General features: G+C 56.5%; 1 protein-coding gene across 1 annotated transcript in view; it reads left to right on the forward strand.

Annotated features, from left to right (window-relative positions):
• Window positions 1-18,047, forward strand: part of LOC121353823 (voltage-gated potassium channel subunit beta-1-like) — a 56,565-nt gene that overhangs the window by 36,723 nt on the left and 1,795 nt on the right. Inside the window, exons 3-10 of the mRNA XM_041467983.1 lie at window positions 7,386-7,430; window positions 7,730-7,773; window positions 10,284-10,370; window positions 14,265-14,350; window positions 15,236-15,356; window positions 15,805-15,899; window positions 16,804-16,924; window positions 17,792-17,880. Of these exons, the coding sequence (XP_041323917.1) occupies window positions 7,386-7,430; window positions 7,730-7,773; window positions 10,284-10,370; window positions 14,265-14,350; window positions 15,236-15,356; window positions 15,805-15,899; window positions 16,804-16,924; window positions 17,792-17,880 (688 nt within the window). The remainder of the gene's footprint in view (window positions 1-7,385; window positions 7,431-7,729; window positions 7,774-10,283; window positions 10,371-14,264; window positions 14,351-15,235; window positions 15,357-15,804; window positions 15,900-16,803; window positions 16,925-17,791; window positions 17,881-18,047) is intronic.

The raw sequence follows: 18,047 nt of genomic DNA on the forward strand, positions 1-18,047 counted from the left end.
TACGCAGACAGAGCACGTGGAGGGAAATGAGGTTAAAATCAGTCTGCAGTGGTGGAAGTGGATGCTGGCCCACAGAAAGGGGGGTGCAGAGGGGAGGAGACCCTCCCCTGGAGCCCTGGGGTTCAGAGCAGCCCCAGTGCCAGGCTCAGCCTCAGACTGATCAGTGCTTCGGGTCTGGAGGGCTTAGCAATGCTCCATCAACACAACAATAGCAGGGCTTAATCAGTTGACTAATTTAACATTTATAAAGTGACTCAATAGGATTTGCTATAAGCACAACAGTAGCTTAATTATGAATCTAAGCTAATTACAAATCTGAGATGGCAGTGTTCATTCTACACTTACTCAGAGTATTTAAATCAATTGATGTACCCACAGGTCCAAGGAGTCTGCAGCAAGCTTTAAACCTGTGGAATAGTCAGGGAAACACTGCTGTCTCTAGGCTCACAACCTATGGCATGCCTGGCTTTAGTCATCAGGAAATTTCCATCCTGGGTGCAATTTGGGTGGGTAGTTACTGGAATTTTCTTTGAGAAGTCCAGTTATAATAATAATATTATTATTATTAGGTCAGGTCAATCTGGTCTACTGGGAAGTGTCCCTGCCCAACAGAGGGATGGAATGGGACGAGCTTTAGGGTCCTTCCAGCCCAAACCATTCCACGATTCTGTGATTATTCTGCTCAGGCCGTTCAGACACAAAAATAAGGCCTTGGGGCTGTTTGTTGGAAAGCAGGAGCTTGGTAGAGCACAGGCTGTGAGAGCAGAGAGTGTTTGGGGTAAGTTCCAGGGGGTCGCCTGCCCAGGTGGGCATTGCCAGGGTGGGGGTGCTGCTGCCTGGGGCAGGGGAGGAGCTGGGGGGCTCTGCCTGATCATCCCTGCCAGGGCTGGCTGCCCCCAGGGGTTAAACCAGAGGGAATTGTGAAAGTCACCCTGCAGCACAAGTGGGAGAAGCAGGCCCTGCTCTGCCAAGAGCTCTTCTGGTTAAAATAGCCCAGCCTTGGAAAGGACTGGTCTGGTCTGTGCAGAGGTTTTATTTATCAGTTTTATTTATCAGCCTCACAGCTTCCCCAAGTGCTGCTGGTGGGGTGGGGGAGAAAGCCACGGGAAGGAAGTAGCAGCAGGAAAAGGAAAAAAAAAAAACCAAAACAACAAGCAGTTTTGCAGAGCTTTTCTTTGATTTGAAGTGGAACTGCAGCAGCATCTAAATATACAGAGGCTTTGTGAGTGCAGCTGTGCAGGGGCTGGGAGCTGCTGGGCACCTCCTCCTGCTCCAGCACAGCCCTGAGCCCCTGCCCCGGGAGCAGGGAGAGGGAGCTGCAAGCCTCAAACCCAGAATCCAGAAATCCAAATTCCCTGCAGTGGGCAGGTGTTCCTCTTGCTGCACAGCACCTTTTCTTCTGGATGGTTGTTTTGGGTTGGAAGGACCTTGAAGCTCATCCTGTTCTCTCCCAGCCATGGCAGGGACACCTTCCCCTGTCCCAGGTGCTCCAAACCCCAATGTCCAACCTGGCCTTGGGCACTGCCAGGGATCCAGGGCAGCCACAGCTGCTCTGGGCAGCTGTGCCAGGGCCTGCCCGCCCTCCAGGGAAGGATTTCTCCCCAAGATCTGATCTAAATCTCCTCTCTTTCAGTTTAAAACCCTCCCCCTTGTGCCACCTGTCCCTCTGCAGATCCCCCAGGTGTCTGCTCCCAGCTCTGGCTTCTCTGACTTTCCTAAATGCCTTCTCTCTTGCAGTTCCCTAAGAGATAAATGTGTATCCCTGTGTTCTCTGCAGCATGAAAATCCAATTTAGGGCTCACTAAAGTTTCTGAAGGCTCAGCAGTCTTCCTCAAAAGCCTCGCAAAATCTCAGCAAGGTGGGAGTGCGCTTCATCCTGCAGGATGAAAAGTGGAGGAGAAGGGGAAGTGGGGCAGAAATCCGGGGTGGGCAGGGCTGAGAGCAGGGACCCTTTGGGGACATCCTGCTCCTCCTGGCTCGGGGGAGCGAGCTCCTCTGCTGGCAGGGCTGTCTGGGAGGGCCCTGAGCCCCTCAGAGCATGGCTGGGCATCATTCCTGGGAGCTGGGGCTGCTCAGCCAGGCTGAGCTTCCCTGGGAGCATCCCAGTGCTGGGTCCTGCTCCTGCCAGGGCTGAGCTCCCACCTCCTGCTTGGATGAGTTTCCTCCAGGTGAGCCTTCCACTGGGGATCTGCCAGCCTGGTCCTGGGCTGCTGCCAGCCTCTTTCCTTGGTGAAACGTGATTCCAGGGAATGCCAGGTCATGTTTTTCACCTGTGCAGCTCAGGGGGACCCTGCCTTGGGCTCCTGCAGGTTTTGAGAGAGCCTTGACCTCAGGGAAAGGAGCAGGACAAAGCTGCCATGCCAATATCCCCAATCCCATGGACAGGAGGTCCCAGGTGGCTGCAGAAATGGTGTTTTGTGAGCCCAGAGGGGGCAGGTGCTGCTCTCCCCTTGGTCCTTGCTCTGGGGGTGAGGTTTGGCACGGGCACCATGCCTGGCAGCAGCAGCAGCACGGGCTGGGGGCTCAGCCCTCTGCTCCTGCACGGGTGACACTCGTGCTGGCAGTGCTGTGACACTGCTCAGGTGGGCTTTGCTCTGGCACCACGCCCTGCTGGGCTTGGTGAGATGGAGCCAAAGCAGGGCCTCGTGCAGGAATTCCCCTTGGAGGAGAGGATATCCACTTGGAAAACCTTTTCAAGGCAGGAGGGAGGAAGGTGATGGGCAAGGGTTGGGGTAGGTGAGAGAGAGACAGTGATTTGGAAAGGGGAAAGGAGCAATTAAAAAAAACATCTATCTTTCTCCAGTATATTTTTCTTCCCAAATGAGTGTGTTGGCTGAGGTTGTGAATCATCCTTGGCTGTTGTTTGAAATGCCAAATGTGCCTTGTGCTTTTTTTTTTGCCTTTTTTCCTTTGCAGAGGGAGGGGAGCAGCCTGTGGCACGCCGTGCCTCTGCTTTGGTGGGGGAGCCTTCCCTGCTCCTGCCTCCTGAAGCAGAGCCCTTCCCTTCCCCAGCCACCCCTGGTGCTCTGGAGCTCACCCTGCTGAGCCCAAACTCATCCCTGCCTGGTTTTTGTGATGCTCGTGGGGATGAAGAGCCCTTGGAATCCCCACCCGTGTGCTCTGCTGGTGCTGTGTGCCCCAGCTGGGTCTGGGGGCACAGGGTGGGCACAGGGGGCCCTCGGGCAGGCTGCCCAGGGATTCCTTCCTTGCATTTCAGGAGCTTTAAGGTGCCTGTTGTTCTGCTTTGAGCTCTCAGGCTGCTCTCCCCGAGCACGTTGTCACTCAGTGGGACGTGCTTTGTGTCAGAAGGTGAATTTTGAGAGGATGTGCGCTCTGTGGGGAGGATGAATAATCCTCTTCCTTCTCACCTGTGCACCTGTGTGCTGCTTATGCAAAAGGGGAAAAAAAAATCTCTTTGAGATAAACAGTCTCAACCCATTTTTTGGTACAAACACATTTTAATGCATTCCTGTAAAAATAACACCTCTGAAGCTTTAACATGGAAATCAGGCTTCATTTGGTTATTTTTTTTTATCTGCATGAAGAAGCTTAAAGATAAAATGAAAACAGGTTTCAGTTTTATCTTTGTTGTGCAGGACCAGAGCATTTAAACTCCAATAATCAGAGAAAATACCTCTCCTGAGGTCTGTAGCCAGCAAGGTGCAGCAGGGGTACTCCTGTCCCATTATTGTTGTCCTTACAGAGCTAAAGAAAATACAAAACCAGCTAGAAAATGTGAGCTCTTTGCTCATTTGTTTAGTTCCCATTTCATCTCTGATCTGTGGCAAACTTGGCTTTTCCAGCTCGGGTTGTTCTGCAGGAAGTCAGGAGTTGCAGTTTGAACTCACACTTTGTGCATCTTTAAATAGCTTTATTTGCACTGAGAGAAACCTGACGTATTAAAAAATTCAGACTGGCCTTTTTTTGAGGGAAAGAGGGCGAGCTCCAGCTGCCAGGGACGACGGGTGGCTGTGCTCTGAGCAGGGCTGATCAAAGCTGCCCCAGCGCTTCCACCCCTGCTCGGGGTCCGTGTCCCAGGGACCCCGTCCCTCTTTGATGAGGCTCTGGCAGCAGCTTTTGCATCTTTTCGAGTGCAGGCAGGCAGGGGAGCTGCAGTTTGTGCCCCTTGGCAGCACCAGAGCTCGGCCCTGCACTGCAGTCCCTGTGCTGTCGCGTCCCTGCTTTGGTGGGGTGGCTTGGGAGGGGCAGTGCCACCCTGCCATGGCAGGGACATTCCCCCTGCCCCAGTGCTGCCAGCCGTGTCCAGCCTGGCCTGGCACGCTGCCGGGGCTGGGGGAATCTCGCTGGGTTTTCAGTGGGGTTTTTCAGCTGGTTTTCCCAGCCCCAGCTGGGAGCCTGAGCCCTCCTAAGTCAGAGCAGGGAGTTGTGAGAGCTCTGCCCCATCCGCGCAGGCGGTGGCTGAATTTGGCACCTGGGGTTCCGTGCAGTCTGCAGGAGTGAGGAGGAGCTGTGCTGGGCTCAGGGGGACGTTGTGGCAGGCTGGCAGGAGCCCCAGGGGCGCACAGCCCTGCTGAGCCCAGCGAGCAGGGATGTCTCTGTGGGACCTGCAGCTGCCCCAGCTCCCTCTGCCTCTCCCCCTGCCTTGGGAGGTCTGTATTCCTGAAATAAAGACATGCATGCAAAACCTGGATACAGAAATCATGTTCCTGTGGGAATTCCTTGGCTTGGACCAGCTGACCTTTAAAGGTCTCTTCTACCCCAAACTGGTTGATGATCTGGTTAAAGCCACACGCTGCTTCCACCACAGGATTTTTTAATTTTTTTTTTTTTAAAGCAATGATCACAAAGAGATAATGCCCCAAGTTGTCCTAATAATAGACCAGAGTCAGCAACTGAGCCTAAACTGCAGCAGCTTTAGGGGCCAGCCTGGAGAAAGCAGTGCCCTTGGGCTGGGCTGGCACTGGACATCGGCTGCATGGAAAAGTTCCTAGGGAAAAGTCACTTTGGCTTGGAAATCTTTCCTGTCAGAAGAAATAGTTCTCTTTTTTATGTCTTCTTTTTTTTTTTTTACTTCTAATTTTGGCTTTCAGGATGCTGAATGCTGAAGTACATATTTAAGGAGAGTTTCATTCCCCAAATGATGTGTTGTGGCAGCATCACGGATTCTTTTCCAATTCGTCAAATTGAAGCTTTGGAAAATGATTTCTGATTTGGAAAGAGCTTCAGATTTCAGGGCCTGGCAGTGTCCCAGGCCTGGCTGGACAGGGCTGGAGCAGCCTGGGACAGTGGGAGGTGTCCCTGCCATGGCAGGGTGGCACTGGATGGGATTTAAGGTCCCTTCCCACCCAAACCATCCCATGATTTGAATCCAGCTCTGTGTTTTGGCACCACAGCTCCCCTGGGAGCTGCCCTGGGCAGCTGCCTGTGCCAGTCCCACCCTGGGAGCAGGTGCCCTGTCCTGCCTGGCTGCAGGAGCTCTCCTGGAGCTGCACCACCCCCTGAGCCAGCTCACCCCATCCTAAACCCATTTAATCCCAAAGGGAATTCTGGCAAAGTCTCATTTTGGATGTCAAAACCCTCTTGTAGTAACAGATGGCTGGCATAGCCACAGCTGGGCACGGCTGGGCAGGTGTGCCCGGGGGAGCTGGCACAGACACAGCTGGGCAGGGCTGGGCAGGTGTGCCCAGGGGAGCTGGCACAGACACACCTGGGCAGGTGTGCCCAGAGGGGCTGGGGCACAGCCACAGCTGGGCAGGTGTGCCCGGAGGGGCTGGCACAGCCACACCTGGGCAGGTGTGCCCGGAGGGGCTGGGGCACAGACACACCTGGGCAGGGTGTGCCCGGGGGGGCTGGTACAGCCACACCTGGGCAGGCTGTGCCCAGAGGGGCTGGGGTACAGACACACCTGCGCAGGTGTGCCCGGAGGGGCTGGGGCACAGACACACCTGGGCAGGGTGTGCCCGGGGGGGCTGGTACAGCCACACCTGGGCAGGCTGTGCCCAGAGGGGCTGGGGTACAGACACACCTGCGCAGGTGTGCCCGGAGGGGCTGGGGCACAGACACACCTGGGCAGGGTGTGCCCGGGGGGGCTGGTACAGCCACACCTGGGCAGGCTGTGCCCAGAGGGGCTGGGGTACAGACACACCTGCGCAGGTGTGCCCGGAGGGGCTGGGGCACAGACACACCTGGGCAGGGTGTGCCCGGGGGGGCTGGTACAGCCACACCTGGGCAGGCTGTGCCCAGAGGGGCTGGGGTACAGACACACCTGCGCAGGTGTGCCCGGAGGGGCTGGGGCACAGACACACCTGGGCAGGGTGTGCCCGGGGGGGCTGGTACAGCCACACCTGGGCAGGCTGTGCCCAGAGGGGCTGGGGTACAGACACACCTGCGCAGGTGTGCCCGGAGGGGCTGGGGCACAGACACACCTGGGCAGGGTGTGCCCGGGGGGGCTGGTACAGCCACACCTGGGCAGGCTGTGCCCAGAGGGGCTGGGGTACAGACACACCTGCGCAGGTGTGCCCGGAGGGGCTGGGGCACAGACACACCTGGGCAGGGTGTGCCCGGGGGGGCTGGTACAGCCACACCTGGGCAGGCTGTGCCCAGAGGGGCTGGGGTACAGACACACCTGGGCAGGTGTGCCCGGAGGGGCTGGCACAGACACACCTGGGCAGGTGTGCCCGGGGGGGCTGGCACAGCCACACCTGGGCAGGGCTGGCACAGACACACCTGGGCAGATGTGCCCGGGGGGGCTGGCACAGGCACACGTGGGCAGGGTGTGCCCAGAGGGGCTGGCAGAGCTGCACCTGCCTTCCTTGGGCTCTCTGCTCCCCCTCTGATGGGCTGGGCTCTGGGTGTGCTTGGAAAGCCTCTTTATCTCTGAGTGGGACAGGAGAACCTCTGCGTTTGGGGCACTCATCAAACAAACCCAGACAATTAACCCAAAGCCTCTCGTGCCCAGCCAAGGCTGGAGTGCAGCACTGTTGTTGGCACAGGGAGAAAAATACCCTGAACAGATGGAAAGTGGCTCTCAGTGGTGGTGGATGGCTGGGGCTGTGACAGCTCCAGGCAGGAATCCCGGGGGGAGCCCCTCTGGCTGCTCTCAGAGCCACTGTGGGGTGGGGGGACACCCCCTCTGGGGTGGGGGGCATCGCCTGTGGATGGGATGGGGGCCACCACCCGTGCTGAGTGGGACTGGGGTGACTGACAGGGCTCCCAGCTGGGCTGGGACATCGTGTCCTGCTCAGGGACCAGCCCAGGGTCAGGCACCTGGGAAGGGGCAGTGGGGGACAGGGGGCTCTGTGCTAGATGGACCTGTCCCAGCTGGGGGTCACTGTCACCAGGGGAGGGCAGAGGCAGCTGCAGCCGGGCTGGGTGGGGGCACTGAGCATCCCCTGCCCCCCTCACGCTGCCCTCTTCCTGCACAGGGCCGAGGTGATCCTGGGGAACATCCTGAAGAAGAAGGGCTGGAGGTACAGTATGCCATTTTCCCTGATTTGGAGAATTTCCCGTGTTGGGGGGTGCTGTCCCAGCACCTGCTGGGTGCCGTGGTCCCACAGGAGCATCCCCCCTTCCCAGTGCCCAGGGAGGGTGCTCCCCTGGGAATTGGAGGTGTCCCTGCATGGCAGGGTGGCACTGGGTGGGATTTAGGGTCCCTCCCAGCCCAACCAGCGTGTGATTCCGTAGTTTTGGGGGTGTTTCAATGAGAGCACAGCTCAGTGCTCCCGGGCTGTTGGCACCTCTGCCAGCTGTGCCTGTTTTTCCCTTGCAGAGCAGAGACGGAGCGAGGCCTTTCCAGGAAACACATCATCGAAGGTACCAGGGCCGGGCTGCCCCGGGTGGGCTCTGTCCTCTGCTCCAGGGCTCTCCCACAGCCCGGGGCTCTGTATCCCACCGCCCCTGTGCCAGTCCCACGCAGGGCAGCTCCCCAACTCGTCCTGAAATGCCCAGAATGCACCCAAGGTTCCCCTCAAAAAGTGTCAGGGGATGGACGGCGCTGGCAGCCCCCTGCCCCCTCATTCCCGGGGCTCTGCTGGGTTTGGGGAGCTCCCTGCACCCCCCAGCCCTTCCCCGTGGGGCCAGAGGTGCCTGGGCTGCCTTTGGAGCTGGGAGGGGTGAGGATGAGGATGTGGCAGGATGTCAGCCTGCAGAAATAGCCTCTGGAGGGCTGAGCTTTGCTCCTCCTCGAGGGCTCAGTTCTGCTCACCTGGCTCCATCCCATCCTGGGGTTACTGACCCCATCCCTGCTCCCCTTCCTGCTGCTCTGCCTTGTCCCTGTGGCCGTGTTCCTGCAGGAGAGGGGACAGCAGCAGCTCTGTGTTCTGTTTGTGCACTGCAAAGCCTTGGCCCTGTCTGCCAGGGCTGGACCAGAGCTGGCTCTGCAGGGCTCAGCTCACAGCACGGGGACAGCAGTGCCACGGACACAGCTGTGCCTGGGGAGCTGGGGGTCACATCCATGATCAGTGCTGTCCCCTGTGACCCTGTCCCACTGTGCCTGGGGAGCTGAGGGTCACATCCAGGATCAGCAGTGTCCCCTGGGACCTTGTCCCACTGTGCCTGGGGAGCTGAGGGTCACATCCAGGATCAGTGCTGTCCCCTGTGACCCTGTCCCACTGCCTGGGGAGTGATGATCCCGTCCAGGATCAGCACTGTCCCCTGGGACCTTGTCCCACTCTGCCTGGGGAGTGATGATCCCGTCCAGGATCAGCAGTGTCCCCTGTGACCCTGTCCCACTGTGCCTGGGGAGCTGGGGGTCACGTCCATGATCAGTGCTGTCCCCTGTGACCCTGTCCCACTGTGTCTGGGGAGTGAGAATCACATCCAGGATCAGTGCTGTCCCCTGTGACCCTGTCCCACTGTGCCTGGGGAGCTGGGGGTCACGTCCAGGACCAGCACTGTCCCCTGTGACCCTGTCCCTGTGTGACCCCTTTGTGCCTCCTGCCCCCTGGGATGTGCAGACCGTGCTGCTGGGGCTCAGGGGTGGGATCCTCTGGGCAGCAGCTCCTCCTTCCTGTGCTGCACACCTGGGAAATGGGAGCCCCAGGGCAGTGCCCAGCTCAGGTGGGGTGAGTGGGGGTCAGCAGCCCCTCCCTGGGGTGCAGCTTTGGCTCCTCCATCCTCCTCCTTCCTGCTCCTGGCAAGTTTTATCCAGGATTGCCCTGCAGAGGTTTATCTTGGAGTGTGTGCAGGATCCAGGCACATCAGGATCCTGGGACTTTCCCAGGAAGGTAATCCTGAGAAAGCTTTTCTGGTAGCAACGTTTTGTTGAATTTTCATCTCAATAAGCTTCAGTGAGGCAGTGGCACTGAAAGAGCTCAGGGAGGTGGCAGATGTGTCACAGGCACCCCAGACCCATCCATTTTCCATTTCTTGTGGGACTACTTTGTGAAATGACAGAAAAGCACTGGCAGGAGTTGGGATAATTTCACAGAACACCCAGCAAACAACGTGAAGGTCAATGAGAGATATCTTATATTTTTATATATATTTATATATATCTGTGTGCGTGAGAGAGAGAGAAGAGGATTTTTAACAGTTATTTTCTACAAATCTTCCCAAGAACAAAATGTTTTTATGAATGTTCATGAAGAATGAGTCAAAATAGAGCAGGCTGGAAATGTTTGCTGAATTTTGAGCTGGATAAAATGCCCATCCTCTGCTCGCCCTCTCTCATACACTCATACATGGATATATAAATATATCTGCAGGGGTTTGATGCCATCTCCCATCAGATCCTCGCAGGAAGGCTCTGAAAACCTGGACATTTATGGACTGAGCTGCAAAGGGCTTGTGCTCGCTGTGCCAAGCTCCCTGTGCAGGGTGGGTGGGCACAGCTCACCCTGGCAGGGGAAGCCCTCCCTGGTGCTTCACCTGTTCCCATAACCAGTGGCACCAGTCAGCCCCAGTGCCACCATCCTGCCCTCTGGGGCTGCCCCCTGCAATGGCCCCAGCAGCTGGGGCTGGAGCAGGAAAGGCTCTGTGGCAAAATTCAGATGGAATTCCCTGCAGGCAGGAGCAGGGCACTGACAGAGTCCCTGGCAGGCTGGCAGGGACAGCTCTGTAACCAGGGCTGGTCAGCACAAATCCTGCAGCTCTAAAGCACATTCCTGGGGAAGGAGGGGCTCTCTGTGTGGCCAGGCTGGTGCTTTCCTCTTCAGATGGCACAGCACCATTCAGCATCCCTCTCGCATCCTAAGTGGTTCTGTGTGTGTGTGTATAAAAATACACATATTTAAATACAGCAAGCTGTGGTTGGTGCCATGTTGGCCCTGTTCCGTGCCTCCCTGTGACCCTGCCTGTCCTTGTCTCTGCTTTCCCATGCCCAGGGCTGAAGGCTTCTCTCCAGAGGCTGCAGCTGGAATATGTGGACGTGGTCTTTGCCAACCGGCCGGACAACAACACCCCCATGGAAGGTTGGTGGGAGCTGCCCTGAAAGGGTTAACCTTCAGAGCCTGATCCTGGCCTAAGGGCTTAGGCTGAGGAGGGCAGGAAGTGGAAGACAGTTAGTAATCAATTGTTCAGGTGGGGCAGTTTGAATGTGAAATATCTCATTTTGGTGGCTGCTCCATGGAAGGTGTCCCTGCCCAGGCAGAGGGTTGGAATTAGATGTCCTTTAAGGTCCTATTTAAGGTTTCAATGCCTACCCTGCCACGACATGAGTTTGTATGTTTTTGAAGGAAATGAAAGTTTCCTTTCTGTCCCATGAGTGACTTTAACATTTGGAGTATTTCCTTTTCCCAGCTCCTTCAGACGAAGTGGATTTGTGGCTGGATTTAAGGCAGGTGTCCGTGGCAGGTGGCTGTGGTGGATGGTCCGTGGGAATCAAACAGAGCTGCAGCTCTGCCAGGAGTGCTGGTACCCCTGTCCTTGCTGGATGTGGGGCTGTGCCACCCAGGGTGACCCGCGGGTGCCACCCAGTGCGGGTCAGGGACCAGCCTGGGATCTTAGGAGCTTCTCCAGGAGCTGCTGAGGTCAAGGAAGGCTCTGTGTTGTGTCTGGGAGGGAGCTGTGACCTCTGTGCTCGTTCTGCTGTCACTGAGCAGTGTGGAGGGGCCCCTGTGCCCAGGGCACAGCTGATCCCACACCCCAGAGCCAGCCCTGGCAGCCAGGCACAGGCTGTGGCGCTGGCTGAGGCTCCAGCAGGGTGAAAAAAGGGACATTTCTCTTATGAATGGCATGCTGGAGACACTTCCCATCTTCTTCCTGCCTTTTTTATGGATCACCTACTAAGGCACTTCCCTCCCAGAGCATCTGCTGGGCCATCTGTCGGTGCTGCTTGCTGAGCCACTCCATCCTGCTCAGCACCACACACGCCTCAGCTTCTCCCACGGGGAGCCATGGAGCGCCTTGGAGGGCACCTTAAAGCTCATCCCATTCCCTTCCACTGTCCCACGCTGCTCCAGCCTGGCCTGAGACACTTCCAGGGCTGGGGCAGCCCCTCCTGGAGGAGAAGGTGACCTTAAAGTGTTCCCTGCTCGTGGCATCGCCTGTGGGTCAGGCTGGAGCAGCCAGCGCGCTGTGAGCAGGGGGGCACAGCCACATCAAAGCCTGGAATGTCCTGTTTGTTTTCCCTGCCTGCTGCTCCTGGGTTTGTCCCCTGTCCCTCTGCTGGCAGTGCCCCTGGGCAGCAGCACCAAGGAGCAGCTTCTGGAGATGCCAGAGCAGATCCCTCTGTCCCCAGGCTGCCCGGGCTCTGCTCCTCCCCTGGGGAAGGAGCAGATGAGCATCCATGGGGATTTCTGTGCCGGCAGCCACTTGGGCCTCAGGGCACCTGGCAAAGCTGCTTACCCTAAACCCCCGAAAGGTATTTAATGTTCTTAAAGGTCTCAGAGCAAATTGAAATAGTTTTCCGTTGTAAAAGCAGGGAATGCTGGAGGCAGGGAGCAGCTGGGGATGAGCACCGTGGGCACGTGGGTCTGGCTGTGCCCCCTGTGCCCCAGGGCCAGGCAGGGGGCTGAGGCTGCCCACCCTCCTGGGGCTGGCTCAGCCGTGTGAGGGGTGTCCCTGCCACCCTGTGCCACCCCGTGCCACCCCAGCCCCTCGATTGGGGACCTTGGGGACGGCTGCTGGGACGGATCCGTCCTCTCCACAATTCCCGTGTGCTCCGTGCCTCGTTCCTTGGGGTGAAATCTCATCCCCCAGCTGGGCAAGCAGCTGCTTTTCCTGCATCCCAAGGGGCTCTTCCAGCAGGGCAGCTGGAGAGGAGGGTCCCTGGGGTGTCCCCACTGTCACAGAGCCAGGTGCCCACGGCATGCCCAGCAGCCAGGCACAGCCTGGCACCGGGGAGGAAGGTGACAACCAGGGAACTTTAACCTACTTCAGAGTTATTATTGTTATGGTGCCAGGGGCTGTTGTTTGGGATTTGAAGCATTGATTTATATTAAAAAAAAAACCAACAACTCCTGTTCTTAAGTGCTGCCATTTGGGCATCCAGCTGGAGGACAGGAGATCCAGCCTGTGCCCTTCCCAAATCCCAGCACTGTCCCCTGGCTCTCTCAGCAAGGAGATATATATATATATATGTATTTAAATACATTTTCTGAGTTGACTTGGGGTTTTTTTTTTTGAAAGGAGTAGAGGCTGGAGAAAGGAAAACAACCCCAGGCTGAGATGTGTAAGAGGCGTGTGACGAAATGTTTTCCAAAACTCCGAAATGGTGGCGGGGCAAAAATAGAAAACTAAACCCAGGGAGAAGCTGCTGAGGAGGGAGGGAGGAAGGGAAGGATCATTTGCAGGCTTACACTGATGGTGGTAGGAAATGAAAAACAATTTTTAATTAAATATTCAGATGGAGCAGCTTGAAATTGCTCATTAATTGAATTCTGGAGCTCTGGTCAGGTGGAAAGTGTCCCGGCCCACAGCAAGGGCTTGGAAGAGGAAGATCTTTAAGGTCCTTTACATCCCAAACCAGTCTTTGATTCGATATTTTCCCTTCACTGAAATGAATTGGTATTTTTTCAGGAAGAACTGGAAGTTTCCTTTACATCCCAGTGCTGGCTTTGAGGCTCTCTGGGGTTTTTATTTCCTTTCCCTCATTGCCTCGGATAAAGTGGATTTGAGTTTGGGTTTGAGGCAGGTCTGTGTGTGGAAGCAGGGTTATAAATGGAGCCTTCCCCCTCGCAGCTGCCTGGCAGTGCCTGCAGGAGGGTTCTCAGCAGTGCCCAGCTTGGCACTGGAGCCTGCTTTGGGGCAGCAGTGCCTGCAGCCCTTAGCCCACCCCTAATCCCCAGGGATGTTCTGGGCACTGCAGGCTCCAGGGCAGCCCCTCCAGAGGGGTTTGGGTGGTCAGAGCTGCTGGGGTGGGTGGGCAGTGCCCGCTGACCTCGAGGTGCCACAGGCAGCAGTGCCCCAGAAGTGTTTTCTTTCACTTCCCACAGTGAGTTTAGTTCATTTTGCCCATTCTGTGGGCAGTGGTCGCATCCCTGCTGCAGCCCTGTCAGAAATAGGGTTTATTGCCACAGCCAGGGCAGGGCTGTGGCTCGTGGCTGCTCCTGGGGACTGTGACACAGGGCAGGGATGGATGGGATATTGGGAAGGAATTCCTCCCTGGGAGGGTGCCCAGAGCAGCTGTGGCTGCCCCTGGATCCCTGGCAGTGCCCAAGGCCAGGCTGGACATTTGGAGCAACCTGGGACAGTGGGAGGTGTCCCTGCCATGGCAGGGTGGGACTGGATGAGTTTTTACATCCCTTCCAACCCAAACCATTCTGGGATTCCTTTAAACTAAAGTTCATCAGGGATTTTTCACCCCCAGGCAGGTGGGGAGGTCTGAGGGGTGAAATCCAAGATCCTGTCCAGGTGTGTGTGGCCTTGCAAGCTTCCATATCCCAGAGAGCAGCAACGGGGAGCGTGGCACTGCTGGGGTGCAGAGGTGACACCTGGGGGTGACAGGGCCCTGGCAGAGTAGGGTTCAATCAGCCATCCTTGTAGCTTTGCCCCTGGCATTCCTGGTAAAGAGAGGCAGACCCAGATATGTGCATTCAGGAAGCAAATTAAAAAAAAAAAAAAAAGAAAAAAGGAATTTATTTTGAAGTTTATTTTTCCGCTGTGCTGCCCTCTTGTGTTCCGTTTTGGGGGAAATGTCCTCTTAAGGCTGTGGTGGGCAAGAGCCAGGTGGGAAAAGCAGTTTTGAACCAACTGCAGGGTCACTGTCTTGGTGTTTGCACTGAAAGTGCTTTTCCAGCCACAGCTGGGCAGGAGAGCACAGCAGGAGCGTGCTCAGGACTGTCAGTGTGGGGTGTTTGGAAGTGGGTTTGGTGGAAACGTGGCCTCTGGGCACTTCTCACACTCCTGTTTTTGCTGTCCTTCAGAAATCGTGCGGGCGATGACACACGTGATCAACCAGGGCATGGCCATGTACTGGGGCACGTCCCGCTGGAGCGCCATGGAGATCATGGTGAGGAGCTGGGGGGTCATGGTGAGGAGCTGAGGGGTCATGGTGAGGCTGTGGAGATCATGGTGAGGAGCTGGGGGGTCATGGTGAGGAGCTGGGGGGTCATGGTGGGCTGTGGAGATCATGGTGAGGAGCTTGGGGGTCATGGTGGGGCCATGGGAGCATGGAGATCATGGTGGGGAGCATGGAGGTGATGTTGGGGTCACAGAGATCATGGTGAGGAGCTGGGGGGTCATGGTGAAGAGCTTGGGGGTCATGGTGCGGCCATGGGGAGCGTGGAGATCATGGTGGGGAGCATGGAGGTGATGGTGGGGTCATGGTGGGGAGCATGGAGGTGATGTTGGGGTCACAGAGATCATGGTGAGGAGCTTGGGGGTCATGGTGGGGCCATGGAGATCATGGTGGGGAGCATGGAGGTCATGGTGGGGCCATGGAGACCATGGTGGGGAGCGTGGAGATGATGGTGGGGCCATGGAGGTCATGGCATGGCAACCCTGGGCACAGTGGGTTCCACTCCATCCAGGCTTTCCACCTCAAATAATTTAACAGCCTGTCCCAGAATGAGCCCAGTGCTAATTAGGGGAAGATGGGCTGATGTGTGGGGGTTTGGCTGGTTTCTTTGGGTTTGTGTCATTTTGGTTTGACTGAAGTCCTTCAGTTTGATACCAGCCTGGCCCATGGCTGGATGGGGGTGGAATGAGATGGCTTCAGTGTCCAAAGCAGGCTGTGAGTCCAGGAGATGCAGCACTGCAGCATCCTGCTGGTGCCACTTGCCCTTGCCGAGGGACAGCGAGCGTTGCCTTGGCCGTCTCCTGTACCCTCAGAGAACGTGTCCTGCAGGGCATCTCCATTTTCTGAAGCGCTTTCTCCGCGGTTTCCCCTCGGCAGGAAGCCTACTCCGTGGCCAGGCAGTTCAACATGATCCCCCCCGTGTGTGAGCAGGCCGAGTATCACCTGTTCCAGAGGGAGAAGGTGGAGGTGCAGCTGCCAGAATTGTATCACAAAATCGGTGAGTCTGAGCCTGCTGGGCCTTCTGGCTGGGGCATTCCCAGAGGGAAACGGAGGGTAGGATGGCCTGGGGCTCCAGATGGCACCGGTGACAAAGCCAAGTCTCTATCTGATAGTGACCTAAAAGAAAAACCAGCTTACTGTGCCTCTGATCAAGTATTGCTTAATATTATGTTAATAACTGAAGTACATTAATGAACATATTAAGTATTAATTGGCTTGGCTGCTCCTTACTCTCTGAGATTCATGTGGTCCATTAGGTGAAATAAATCCTTAAGGACATCAGCAGCACATTCCTGCAAGACCAGCTGAGCGTTGCTGCCAGTGGCAACAGAAACAAGCAGCAATCAGTTTGCTCTTGGTTTAGTTTTTGACTGAAAGCTACATTTTTTGCTCCAGCTCTGATTTGTCCCACTTCCCTAAAACCCCTTTTTCTGTTTCCTCTGCAGGGGTGGGAGCAATGACGTGGTCTCCCCTGGCCTGTGGGATCATCTCAGGGAAATACGGCAACGGGGTCCCTGAAAGCTCAAGGGCTTCACTCAAGGTATTTCTGGAGCACGTCTGAGTCGTGCTGCTTTTGTGAGGGCAGGAAAACAACAAAGGGGAAAGGGCTCCCTCGTGAGAAGGAGGGCTGTGCTTGGATGGATCAGCTCTGTTTCTCTGGCAACCACACTCCGAAGAGCAGCAGAATCTGGGTTAGGACCAGCTCAGGCTCCCCACGCAGGGAGCTCAGGGGGGCTTGGGGCAGCTCTGGGGGTGCTGGTGCTGTCCCCACCCTGCACTGAGGGACATCACCCAGGGGGAGGCACGAGCCACGGGCTCTGTGGTGCTCCAGGCTCCTCACTGATGTTAACCCTGGAATTTTGAGGTTGGAAAGGACCTCCAAGGTCACGGAGTCCAGCCCTGAATGGATGCAGCTGCTGCCACTTGCAGCCCCCCGAACCACGTAGGTCCAGCAGACTTGGACATCATTTCCCTGGGTACCAGCCTAGGCCACGGGGGTGCTCAGCCCCCCAGCATCCCCCCAGTGGTCCCAGCATCCCTCCCGAGACCCCAGGCCAAGGGCAAGCCCACTGGAGACCTGGGGGCTGCCCTCTCTAACAGGTTTTGGCATTCTGGTGTCACCACAACTTGGTTTCTCCACAATTATCCTGATTTTATTCTTATTGGGGGTTAGGGGGTCCAAAAAGAAAACTGGGGAGATTCCAGGTTCTGGAGTGAGAATCAAGCCAGAGAGCTGAGGACAGCAGGAGACATTCTGGCCGTGCCCTAATTGCTTTGGGTAGCCCAGCTTTGTGTTACTCAGCCTCTGCAACGTTCTGGGCTGGACGTGGCTTTTCAAGTGCTGCTATTTATAGACATTTATAGATTATAATTATAAATCGCCTTAAAGTCCCCGCTTTGGAGGCTGAAAGCTGACAGCCTGATGTGCTGTGATTGCTCTGCAGTGCTACCAGTGGCTGAAGGAGAAGATCATCAGCGAGGAGGGCAGGAAGCAGCAGGGGAAGCTGAAGGACCTGTCCCCCATCGCCGAGCGCCTCGGCTGCACGCTGCCACAGCTGGCTGTTGGTGGGTGCCCGCACAGCTGGGCTGCTCCTGGCCCTCCTCAGGGCTCAGGGCTGCCTGGGGAAAGGCTAACACAGAAAATGGGTTCTCTTTCCACCATGGTTTGGGCCAGGCCTGCAGCTAGAGATGGGTTTGTTGTTTAAAATGAGTAAAAAAATTATTGATCGTGCAGCGGTTTGGGGTGGAAAGGAACTTAAAGCCAATTTTGTTCCAGCCCCTGCCATGGGCTGGGACACCTTCCAATAGGCCAGGTTGTTCCAAACCGGTCCAGCCTGGCCTGGGACACTCCCAGGGATCCAGGGGCAGCCACAGCTGCTCTGGGCAGCAATTAATTAAAGCAGGATTGTTTCCAGCAGCAGCACAGGCTGTGACTGACAGGGTCAGAGTGTCCTGGGCATCCCCAGGGGTCTCACCTCCCTGTTCCCCTGGACATCCCTCCCCCCACGAAGCCATCACCTTTGGGGTGCTGGGCTGGCAGACAAGAGAATGCTGTTCAAAATGAGTTTTGGGGCTTTTTTCCCTAATAATTATCTTTATGCTGCTGAGAGCTGAGGCTGGAAAATAGCACATGTCTGTCAGAAAAATGATCCCTGGTTCCACCTGCCAGCAGTGAATCCTTGTGATGGGGAATATCCAAACCCCACAGCCAGGAGAAGTGCTGGGGCAGGGAGCAGGCTCAGGATCCTGGAAGATCTGTGGGGTTTGCTATTTGATCTGTGCATCTTCCCCTGGGTAGTGCCAGAGGAGCAAAGTTGAGACAAAGAATGGGATTATTGTCAAGCAGAGACAGAGGCTCTGTCAAACACCAGGGACTGGAGCAAGGCCCTGCCAGCCCTTCTGTGCCCTGAGCACCTTGTGCCTTTGTTCCAGCATGGTGCCTGAGGAATGAGGGGGTGAGCTCTGTCCTTCTGGGATCCTCCAACCCCGAGCAGCTGATCGAGAACCTCGGAGCCATCCAGGTGAGTGCAGGGGTGGCACCTCCGTGGAGAGAGACACCCCCAGACCTCAGCACCCCCTTCTCTCACTCAGCACAGGGCTGGCACTCAGCATTCTGTCTCAGCTCCATCCATGCACCCTCATCAGGCCCACCCCTGCTGTCCCCATGGCTTAGCACCTTTGGGGTCGT

The sequence above is a fragment of the Pyrgilauda ruficollis genome, unplaced genomic scaffold, assembly GCF_017590135.1.
Source record: "Pyrgilauda ruficollis isolate IOZ18807 unplaced genomic scaffold, ASM1759013v1 scaffold21, whole genome shotgun sequence".
In the NCBI taxonomy this organism is placed as follows: domain Eukaryota; kingdom Metazoa; phylum Chordata; class Aves; order Passeriformes; family Passeridae; genus Pyrgilauda; species Pyrgilauda ruficollis.